Here is a 12,259-nt window from a genome sequence, read left to right on the forward strand (position 1 = left end):
GCCATTAGTATTAGTTTTAGTAATGCTAATTAGTAATTAGTATTACTATTAGAAAGCTTTTTTTACTCTGTTTCCTTGAGCAAGGCTCTTTAAGTGCAGTCTGTAGAAGAGGTCACTGTGAAGGAGCATTTTCTTCTTAGGTGAAACAAAAGGACTAATACATGTAAAGTGAACACACCAAATCGAAAAACTTGTGTTACAGAAGCCCCAAAATGTGGGATTCCACTTTAATGACTTTCCGTAGAAAGGTAATAAGTGCTAATTCTGCTTTCACTGCTGTCGTTGCTCATTACCTTGTATGGTGTCCAGGTGGATGCCTTGGCCAGCAGGAGCAGCCTGTGGTGCCTTGGGCTTGGAGAGAAGTGCTGTATTAGAGCAAAGAACACCTAAGTTCTGCCTGATACTACCTTCAGAATGATTGCAGGTGAAACTGAGAAGCCTTGCACACTGGTGCTTATGGATGATACTTTCCATGAGGAGGAGGAGGAGCTACGCCTGGTTCTTGGCACTCCAAGAAGTGATTCTTCCTTCGGTGCCTGTATTGGCGAGCAAAACGAGACGCTGATAAAGATTCGGGATGATGCAGACAGTAAGAGAATAGTTTATTGTTGCTGGCTTTTGGAAGCCCATTTGCATGCTCTAATACCATTTTATTTTTCTTCTAATGGCAGAGTCTATCATTAAGTTCGGTGAGACCAAATTTAGTGTGAGTGAACCGAAGGACACAAGGCAAGTAGCAACTGTGAAAATCCCAGTTCTTCGTCTGGGAGACACTTCCAAAGTTTCTGTTGTGAGAATTCATACAAAGGATGGATCTGCTACTTCTGGAGAAGACTATCATCCTCTATCAGAAGGTAGGATCATAATTATCACATCCAACTATTTGTTTTCATTCATGGCAGTAACATAATTTTTGAAAAATTAAATAACTTTGTTATTAGAATACTTTGCAACCACATCCCAAAATGCATTTTCCTATTCAAATTCAGCGTGGACAGATCTCCTGTGGTATACAACAGCCAATTGCTGTTGGAATACTAATTATCAGTGGAGATATTTACTAAAGAAATGTGACTCCTTTGAAAACATCTGTGAAATAAGCCTTAGTTATATTTGTAGAGTGTAATAACATTACTCTGAAGAAACTTCTATTTATAGGATATAATTGTGTGGCTGTTTCTTGAGCAAATCATTAAGATAATGGCATTTGCTGTATGTAGGAATTAATGTATATTTATTTTAATTTTTCTATGTTCATAGTATTAAAGCTTTCCTTCTATATTTCTGAATTCACTTCCTGCTACTCCACACTACTAATGAATGAGGAGAGAAGTTGTGTAACAGAATGAGAAATTTCTTAGCTGATAAGCTTCTTTCCATTAATAGCCCACCTACATGCTTTAGGCAATGACTAATGGAGTTTCTAGCATGATGATTTTTTTCTTTTAATGTTTATGATAATGCATGATATTACTCTGTGTTTTAAGATTAAACATTCATTGCTGGAGTGTTTTCACAGTTTTGGCTAAGGTATTTTAGCATCCAGCTGGTATGTATGACTTACCTTTGAACATCCAGCAGCACTGGGCTATGTCTTCAAATTCCCTAGGAGTGCCAGTTGCCAGTATCTGAAGAGGCAATTTGTTAGCCACTAGAAAATCATCTACCCAGAGCTTGCTAATTCCAGTCACTTTGCTCCTGCATTTTTAGAGTTTTGTTCTTTCCCCCTGAAAACCACAGGAACTTTTAGTGTCAGCTGATACTTATCCTGGATGCACATTACCTGGCATTGTCTTGCTTACATTCTCCCTGCTGTGCACCAACAGCACATGGGAGCAAAGTTTTCAGGGGAGACAAGCTGCTGCAGAACAAGACGATCTTGGCCTCTGCCCACAAGCCTTCAAGAAAGGTCTGCTATGTGCAGAATTTCCCCACAGGTTTCAGAATAGCTGTGTGTTTGGGGAACCTGCCTATTCAGCCAAAGATATGAAACCTGCATCCTTAATTGGGTTTTCTGAAGGAAGTGTGGCGAGCTGAAAATCAGCAAAATTCTTAGCTGTCACACAGCTAAGAGTTCATATGTTTATTACCACAATATGTATTTACCTGGCTTAATAACACTTGGGATTGGAAGGATCATCAAATCACTTAATCAGACTCACTGTGGATTGCAAGATCTCCCAGTTCTCCCAAATTACTTCTGTAATGACCCAAGTAACTTTGGTTGGAGAAAATATATCCTTTAGAAAGTGTATCTGGTTCTGGTTTGAAGGTTTTGGAGAGGAAGAGTATTTTTTAGCACTGATCAGTCTCTATCACCAAACTGTGCCTTATTTCCTGTATACAACTCAGTTGTAATGCACTACAGCTTTTTGTGCCTGTCCCTTTAGAGTGCAGAGCTCTTTATCACCTGGTATTTGTTGATTATGGTGGTGTTTCTATATACCAGTGAGAACATCACTCTCTGCAAGTTCTTCTGGTTCTCAGTTTCTGTTGGTTATTTTTGTACATCTTCAAAGTGAATTTGGCATTCTTTAAAAATAAAAATATTATAAATGCACTTATTATTTTGGTTATTATCACACTCACACTTTCCAGGCACAGATGTTAAATAGTTTCTCTATTTTTTTTTTCTTTAGTAGTTGATACAGTCAAGAATCATAGCACTCCCTAGCTCGGTTAGTGTGATGGGTTGATCTTGGCTGGACAGCAAGTGCCCACCAAAGCTGCTCTATGACTCCCCCTCCTCAGCTACAGAGGAGAGAGAAAATATGACATCAGGATCATGGGTTGAGATAAGAAGAGGGAGAGATCACTCACCAATTATCAGCATGAGGAAAACAGACTCAAATGAGAGCAAAATGAATCAAACGAAAGCACAGTGATGGGAAATAAGACTAGATCTTAGAACACATTCCTCCTACCCCTCCCTTCTTCTTGGGGTTAGCTTCACTCCCAAATTCCTTACCTCTGACTGGCTCCAGGGAATGGGAGTTGCAATCTGTTTATCACATGTTATTTCTGATTATTTTTTCTCCTCACACTTTTCCCTACTCCAGCATGAGGTCTCACCCACAGGAAACAGTTCTTCAAAAATTACACTATGGGTCCTTCCCATGGTCTGCAGTTCTTCATTAACTGCCCCAGTGTGGGTCTTCATAAGCAGCAAACCTTCCTTTCCTGCCAGCAAACCTTCTCTACTGTGGGCTCCTCTTTCTGTGGGGCCAAAGGTCCTGCCAGGAGCCTGCTCCGCTGCAGGCATCCCCAGGGTCACAGCCTCCTTTGGGCATCCACCTGTTTGATCACGGGTCCTCCACAGGCTGCAGGTGGATCTCTGCTCCACCGTGGAACTCCTTGGGCTACAGGGGCACAGCTACTTCACCATGGTCTGCACCAGGGGCTGCAGGGGCATCTCTGCTCTGGCACCTGGAGCACCTCCTGCCCCTCCTTCTCCACTGGCCTTGGTGCCTGCAGAGAGATTTCTTACATATTCTCACTCCTCTTTCCCAGCTGCTGTGCTTCAGCAGCTTTTTCCCTTCTTTAATCTGTTGTCCCAGAGGCACTACCACTGACACTGCTGGGCTCTGTCTTGGCCAGCAGCAGGTCCATCTTGGAGCCAGCTGGCATTGGCTCTGTCAGATATGGGGGGAACTTCTGGCAACTGCTTGCAGAATCCACCCCTGCAGCCCCTCACTACCAAAGCCTTGCCATGCAAACCAAATACAATCAGCTAAGATTGAACTTTTTATCACCATGACTTAAAAAGTTTTTTCTGAGACAACGATTTTCAATACATTTTGTAGTTACAGCTTTGTTCCTTATTTTATATATATATAATTGTATTTATTATATTTTGTTGGAAAAAGTCCTAACAATACTATTTATTTGGAATTCTTCAGTCTTTTGGTCATTCACGTATGTTACCAACATTTATGTAATTAGTCATAGATCATTTTCTAAACATTAAGTTCCATTAGACTAAATCTTGAGCTTTGCAAATCTCTTGATTTACGTCTTATTTTCAGTGATTTCCACATGTATCCATTGCTATTCATTATTATTATTTGTTGCATCAAATAAGTTAAGCTAAATTTGCAAACATTTGTAATTTGAAAAGTGAGTATTAAGTGCCATCTCTCATGGCTGGGCCTAGAATCACAGCTTGTTACAAACAACAGATTTATTTTTAAATGTCTCATGTTTTCAGAAATTGAGTTCAAGGAGGGTGAAACACAGCACTTTGTGGAGATTGAAGTTCTCTTTGATGGAGTAAGGGAGATGAGAGAAGCCTTCACTGTTCATCTGAAGCCTGATGAGAACATGGTTGCAGAAATACAGGTAACAATTTCATGCAAAGTCTTGAACAACAAAAGCTGGTAAACAGACCTCTTACTTAGTTTCTGGTTCATTGTTTTACTATTCTTCTAAGATTTATTCACACCATCTTGGCTTCTATATTAAAATACAAAACATTCATCCCAGCTGTCACAGTAACACCTAAACAAAACAGTTTGCTGTCAGGGCAATAATGTTGATAGGACCATAGAGTCAATGGAAAACTGAAGGCTTCAGGATATCATTCCCGACATATTCTCCTCATATAATCAGTCTTAGAAACTGATGTCCTCTTGGAAACACTCTCTGGCAATACAATATAACCTCTATGCTGTAAAAAGAGCAATTTCAGGTGAAACATTACTTGTGCTGTCAAAACCATGTTAATGTTATTCTTATTCTGTAAGATGAAATAGCAACACATTCTTGTTATTTAGCATTATATCTTACATACTTTTAATTTAAACAGTATATTCCTCTGATTTGGCATAAAAATGTTCTTGAAACTCCCTGTCTGCTTCATCAGTGTCACACCATATATAGTCTGACTCTGGACAGCCAGATGGAAGAGACACAGCCTTTGCTGATGACAAACACATATTAAAACACATAGTGCACTTAAGGGGTTCGACCAAAATACTGAAGTGATAACAAAAAAGCTGGGAGACAAGATTAAATATCTATAATCTTCATGGTTATGGAAAAAAAAAATCATTTTAGCTCTTCCTCTTGCATTCTGCAGTGTACTTTCGGTGCCTCAACCCTTTTTTGAAAGCTCATTCACTTGAGGTTTTAGAACTTTTGGAACAAAAAAAGAGGCTAGAGAGATTCTGATCAAGGTCCAGCTTGTTTATTTAAACTTTCACAGAGGACTGTTTCTGTCCTTTTCATTGTCAGACAGCCAAGGCCATTGTTTACATTGAAGAAATGAACAGCATGGCAGATGTCACCTTTCCCTCTGTCCCTCAAGTTGCATCTCTGTTGATATATGACGATACTTCTAAAGCCAGAGACAGAACCAGTCCCATTGCTGGCTATCCTGTCATCTGTATCACAGTGAGTATCTCTGTGCAAAAACAGAAAAAAAATCAGTATATGGATTTTGTTCAGTGGATTTTAGGCATGCAGTATCAATCCATATGGTGATGAGTCACACATATTAGTCACACATATTAGTTCAAGCTAGAATTATTCTTAGAGCTAATCTAATTTGTCTGGATAATTAATCCATTTGCAGGAGGCCAAAAAGCATAGAAAGATGTTTCACTTGTTCCTCACTAAGAATAGTTTGATATTGATACTCGTGCTCTGTCTGTGATTGCATGACCTTAGTATTTCCTGTGTTATCCTGCCTTAATTTGCACAGTTAAAATCACTGGAGGTAACAGATGAGCCATTGTTTTCAGTGAGCACCACAGACTGTAAAATGAGTGCTGAAGGAATACAGGTGTCTTTCATTTTTTTATCACCAGTAGTTTTGCAACTGAAAAGTTTACGTAAATATTCATATATCTTGAAGAATGTTTTTGTCAGTCTTGATTTTTTTTCAGACCTTCCCTTTGCACAGGAAAGTCATGAGTTGAATGGTTTTCTAAATTTAAAAAAAAAAACAAAGAAAATAAATCTTGAAATGCAAAGTCTATCTGCAGAATTAGATCAAAGGGAGAAGTTTAAATTAAAGTAGTACATGGGAGTGTAGTTTGTTCCTTCACAAGTATGCCACATTTTCACCTATAAATCAATCTAAAATAATATTTTTTTTTATTTCAGTAAGCATAATTAGATATGCCTTTCAATCTGCCTTAACAGTGCTAAATACATCACTGTCAAAATAAGGTGATTTCTTGTGAGATTTACTGGGATTTTCACTCCATATTGTTGAGTTTTGTGACTCTTGATGACTTAAAACTCCTTTGCTACAAGCAAATAGATTCTTAACACATCTGCCTTGTTCTGCAGGCTTGTAATCCTAAGTATGAAGACTTTGACAAGACTGGTTCTATATGTGCCAGTGAGAACATCAATAACACTCTGACACAGTACCGGTGGCTTGTGAGTGCCCCCACTGGCCCAGATGGCGTGACAAGCCCCATGAAGGAGGTTGACTTCGACACCTTCTTCACTTCCTCCAAGATGATTACACTCGACTCCATTTACTTTCAAGCTGGTTCTCGTGTCCAGTGTGCAGCTCGGGCTGTGAATTCAGATGGGAATGAGGGTCTGGAGCTTATGAGCCCGATTGTCACTATAAGCACATCAGAAGGTAAGACATCATCATCTACTGCAAAATTCACAGATCTCTTTTGGATTCCAAATTCAGTCCTAACAAGAGCTGGTTACCTGATCAGGCATTTTAACATTACCATCTCAGCTTTTCTTCTGTTGTTCATAGAGGTGGTGCAAAAATTGTCTTGACACAGCAAAACGTTGTATAAAGTTTTTCCTCTCCTAATGCCCCACATCTTTAAATAATAATCCACATAACAAACTTGTATGTTCATGACAAAAGTATATGACAGGTAATGAAATTAGTGAAATCTGGCTTCTGTTGACTTTTGAATTAGGCTGCAGTAATAATGCAGTACAGTTTCACTCCTATTAGCCATTGGAGAATCCCCATGGGAGTGGCATATGAAAGCCTAGTCAGAAGAAAAACCTCATTTGGCATTCAGGCCTCACTGGACACCTGAGAATTGAAGTCTTCCTTGACTAAAGACTAAAGCAACTGGACTAAATAACAGGGCATAGACAAAATTTTTCCCTAGTCAAAGCATTCGTAATTATTCATACTTTTTTTTATATGAAACAGACAGTCTTTGTTATTGTAATATAATGCATTATTTGGATTACACTTGACAAATTAATGGTGCTAATGAGCTCAGGCTCAGGACTGAGTTGTCATGTATAAATTGCTTCCAATACCTGAGCTAACTTGTGATGTGGACGGAAAGAAGTGCAATGATCAAAGCTACCTGTGAAAATCCTGAATATTTTCCACTTTGAAGATGCCTGACCTCCAGGGCATGGACCAAACTCTCAAAAGGAATTCAGGTTGTGCAAAAAAAAAACCAAAAAACAACAGAAAAACCTAAAACCACTGACCAAACCAACCAACTAAAAAGCTGTCATGTGCAGAAAAGAAATTTTGTTTTGTCCTGGCAGAAACTTCCAATTTCCAACTTGGAGAAGTTGAGCAAGATTAGGTCTCCCAAAACCAATAAGCTCTCCAAGAGGAGGGCCCTGCCTCCTCTTTTCTTGAAATCCCTCAGAAATGGGCAGAGAACTGTTTTGGTTTTCCATATCTGCTTGTTTCTTACTTAGAGTACCTTGTCATGTGATGGCCAAAGGATTACAAAGCAACCAGAATGCCGACACTACTGCATTGAACTATGCAACTAGAAGTTGCATATATCTCCAATCATATGATTACAAACCTAATTTTCTGGTCCTGCAAACTTGGAGTAATACTGGAATACATTGAACTAACACTGCAAAGGATTACCAAAATAAGTTAGACATTCTCCTTTCTTGGAGAAATTCAAAATTCAAATTAACAAGCAATTAATCAAGTTCCTTAAGCAACTTGACCCAGCTTTGGAGCTGGCTCTGTTCTAAGCAGAATATTCCTAGATATCCTGTGACACTATCTTTCTAACTACACTTTTGTTACTGGTGGATCAGTTGACTCATAAATTTCTGTGAGGGCATATTGCTGGAAACTCCAATCCAGTGGCAAAATCAACTGAACACTAGTCAGGTATCTTCCATAAAATTTAGGATGGTGGTAAGAATGAGAGCATATGCCTCTGAAGACCTCTGTTAGAGAGTATGGCACTTGGCATTGGCTTTGCAAGTAAGGTTGACTCATGCAACTGAAAAGACACTGATGCAATATTATCACCTTGTTCTGCAAATGTGTTGTTCTGAAAATGTTGATCAAGTAATCATTTCTGATTGAATCTTCTTTTGCATAAATTCTGTTGAAACCTCTGGAAAATGCTTCTCAAAGAGCTTTCCTGTCATTCAGGAAAATTCTCATTGCTTTGGATACCTGGACTGTGGAAGAAAAATGCATCTAAAATAGTGCAAAGGAAAGTATAGATTACTTCTTATGGACATAAAGTAAGATTGCTTTCTCTTTTTTCCATTAGGTCTTTGTCAGCCTCGTATATCAGGAGTAGTTGGAGCAGAGCCGTTCTCCGCCAAACTCCGCTACACCGGCCCAGAAGATCCTGAATATGCCAACCTCATCAAACTAACAGTCACCATGCCACACATTGATGGTATGAGAAAATCAGCTGTGGAGTTAGGAGAATTTACACAGTATGCTGTTATTTGAGCTACTTTATTAGGCAGGTTATGTTAAATAGACAAGTTAATAATGTAATCTTTTAACAGCAGGACCAAAGAAAAATGTTATGAATGAATAAGTGCAGTTTGCAACAAGGTGCATAAGATATTGTATTGATACATAGTCTCTGATGTGAAGAATAGCATTTTTAGATTAACTGCATAATTTACATAAATTGGGCTAGACCTAAGCTTTGTAAAATTCCTTTGAAGTGCATAGAAATATACCATTTAATTACTAATTGCACTATTTTTAATTCAATAATATGTTGTGTATTAATATATTTAAATACTAATATGTTTAGAAATATCTTGTCTTTTCATAGTGTACAGACAGTTATTGTGGGTAAAATTCTCATGCATACTTAGCATATCAACTTTCTTTGAATTCTAAAGTACAGTATTTGGTGTAAGTACAAAATACAAAAGCACGGCATAACATGCCTAGTATTTGACAAAGTCTGGCTAAATTAAGCAGGTCTGGCAGCTGACATGTAGTGATAATGCTATAAATTAATGTTTTTAGGCATGCTGCCTGTTATTTCTACAAGGGAGCTCTCCAACTTTGAACTGACACTTAGCCCTGATGGAACTAGAGCTGGAAACCATAAGTGCTCCAACCTGTTGGATTATACAGAAGTAAAGACCCACCATGGTTTTTTAACTGATGCCACCAAGAATCCAGATGTGATTGGAGAGACCATTCCCTATCAGTACAGTCCAACAATTAGAGGCTTCAGTACCTTGCGCTTCTACCGCAACCTGAACCTGGAAGCCTGTTTGTGGGAGTTTATTAGCTACTATGACATGTCTGAGCTCCTCACAGATTGTGGAGGCACCATTGGGACAGATGGACAGGTATGGAACTGGAACTTGATTTTGTACTGTATTCTTGCAATAAAATATTTCTCCTATAATACAGCTGTGCTAATAGAAATAAGAGAATAATTTGTTACGATTTTCTCCCAGTAGAGTTCTGGGGTATTTTGGGACAAACCAATCCCCCTCACTGTATAGTGAGCCAATTTAGTCTTTTCTTAAAATGAAAGCCTTCTGAAGAATTGCTTTTAGCACATAGATACCACTGGGCTATTTAATATTCATTGTGGTATATCTTAAAAAGCAGGTTTAAAACATTGTGGAGAGACTTCTTGCTGATAACAATGGACTTCAATGGACCAGCAGCTTGGATTTGCTGATCTCTTGTTTACTGTGTAACACAACCCATCAGTGCAGACAGCACAGCAGTCTCATGTTGCCTAGCAGAAAATTACTTGTTCAGTAAAGAAAATATGATGCCAATATGGAATAGCTGAAGAACAGAGCTGTGAAACTAGTTGGGGAGTTAAAAAGAAGAAATTGGAGAGAACTTCAGGTGTGCTTTGGAAAATTGTTTCTAGAAATCCATAGTAATGTGTAAAGAAAAGAATGCAGGACTTCTTCTGGAGCAGTGACAGTGAAATTAATCCCTGGGTCTTCCCTGCATAATTCCTATATAAGCCTGTCTGATCCCACTCAGGCTCTGGACAACAGGGGCTGTAAGTATGAAATTTATGTACAGAAAAGTACATTTGGGGAATAACCCTACAGGCTGGAAGAAGGACTCAGGGAAGTCTGTCCACAGCTAACTCACTTTTCGGGTACACTAGCATTCTTTGTTGAACCACTGTGCAAAGAATGAGCTTGCTTTGTGAAAAGGCCATAATTTCTCTGCTCTTTTGACATTTTGCCAGGGATCCTTCTTCTGTGAGACCTCAGCAGACTTATTCGCACACATTCTCTTTTTGTTAGTCCCAAATGGCATAAAGCAGATGTGGAAAGTGTGTAGATGCCCACAGAAACATATAAGCATGTGCAACAGAGCTAATTTACTACTAAAAGGGTAGTCAGTGATGGACATAGAGATATCTAATCAGATAAACTGATTTTTTGTTTGTTTGCTTTGATTTTGTTATAATTACATACCTGAAGTCCACCTTACTCCATGGGTATTCAGAAATAATCTTACAGTCAGTTTGCTGGACAAGAAATTGCACCTGGATCTTTTTTAGCATGTGGTTAACTTCCTAACATTCTGCCCCTCTTAAATAGAGATTATATACTCTAAATCAGAAGACAAGAATAAAATGGAGCTTCTGCCCATCTCAGATACAAAGGCCTTGATGGACATATCATCTCACTGCTTTGTCATCTGTTCTGGTTCCTTGTCTGTTACAGAGACCAGTTTGAGGTCTCTGCCTTCATGTTGGAAGCTCACTGTCCATGCCGTGCTTGGGCTTGGCCTCTGTTGAAAGCAGATTCTGCTACAGGTGCATTCCATGAGATCTGTGGAGCTGTCAGAGGGAAAGGGAAGGCATCCAAGTGTGGGACGTAAACCTTACACATTCCCACAAAATAAAAATGACAGTAGTCTTCACTGTTCTTAGAATGTTTAATTTCTTAATTTCTTTGACTTATCATTACTTTGACTATATCTTTACACCCAGGCAACATGCAACCATATATTCTTATTTCCCATGCAACACAACCATAAGTATACACAACTTGAAGCATCTGTAACTATGCAAACCACTTTTGCCTCAGTGAAAAGGAAGGAAGACATGGTATGAATCCTTTCCATTTTAAATACTTCTGTGTCCTTTAGAGAAAAAGGATTAATAGCTTCTTTAGACATATGTGTGTCTAAACAAAGCCTATTTATTTCTATGTGCCTATAACCAGAGGAGGAAATAAGTATCATTCCAATATTTTAGTAAATTGGAAGAACCTGTATATTCAGTTATGGATAAGTGGCAATGCAGCCAAAGAAAAGAGCTGTACTTTCCTTAGGCTTCAGAAGTATTATGTGCTTTATATAAGTAAGCTCTCTCATTTACAAGCAGAGAGGGGTGAACATGAGCTGGGGGAGCAGTGAAACTGCAGCTGAATCATCCTTTAGTACCTTCTATGTTATGGAAGAAAGGTTACAGTGTGTTAAGTGAAATATCAAACTGAATTATTTCTAGCAGTGAAGCATTGCCCTGCAGCCAGTATGCACTTCACTGCCCTCCCTGTTTTCCCCACCTCCATTTAATTCTCCTCCAGGTTTGGTCTTTATCTTCACATGACCCCCTCCAGCTGAGAGGGGAGGCAGTCAGTGCCCTATCTCTGTGGTTGTCACCATTGTTGGTTTTTTCTCCTTCAGTGAACAATTAATAATCCTCTTCTGTGAGAGGAAAGCTGGCAGCTATGTTTTTCACCATTTTTAGCAGACAAAGGAAGCCTAAATTCTATTATACAGACAGAACAGTTAAATAACAAAAACTCTTACCATATTCTGCTACCGCTGCAAATTTAATATCTTGAATTTACCAGATACTTAGGCTAGATCTTTAGGCTCAAAATTTTATTTCTTGATTCTAGTGCTCCTATACCTGTATGGTCAAACAAAGACAGCCATGTTGATTCAGACAGAGAAATTTCACACTAAGAACAGGCAATATCTTAAATGGTGTGGACCTTCACCTTATGGGAGCTTGTGCTATGGCAAAGGAAGAAGATGAACTTTAGTAAGCAAGAAGTGAGGTAGGAGACC

At 38.8% G+C, this 12,259-nt stretch overlaps 1 protein-coding gene across 1 annotated transcript in view; it reads left to right on the forward strand.

Annotated features, from left to right (window-relative positions):
• The window catches only part of FREM2 (FRAS1 related extracellular matrix 2), a 116,426-nt gene that overhangs the window by 85,367 nt on the left and 18,800 nt on the right, over positions 1-12,259 (forward strand). The window contains exons 10-16 of the mRNA XM_062487651.1: positions 425-589; positions 672-854; positions 4,208-4,338; positions 5,233-5,391; positions 6,295-6,598; positions 8,487-8,618; positions 9,212-9,543. Coding sequence (XP_062343635.1) covers positions 425-589; positions 672-854; positions 4,208-4,338; positions 5,233-5,391; positions 6,295-6,598; positions 8,487-8,618; positions 9,212-9,543 — 1,406 coding nt within the window. The remainder of the gene's footprint in view (positions 1-424; positions 590-671; positions 855-4,207; positions 4,339-5,232; positions 5,392-6,294; positions 6,599-8,486; positions 8,619-9,211; positions 9,544-12,259) is intronic.

Source organism: Cinclus cinclus, chromosome 2, assembly GCF_963662255.1.
Source record: "Cinclus cinclus chromosome 2, bCinCin1.1, whole genome shotgun sequence".
NCBI classification, from domain to species: domain Eukaryota; kingdom Metazoa; phylum Chordata; class Aves; order Passeriformes; family Cinclidae; genus Cinclus; species Cinclus cinclus.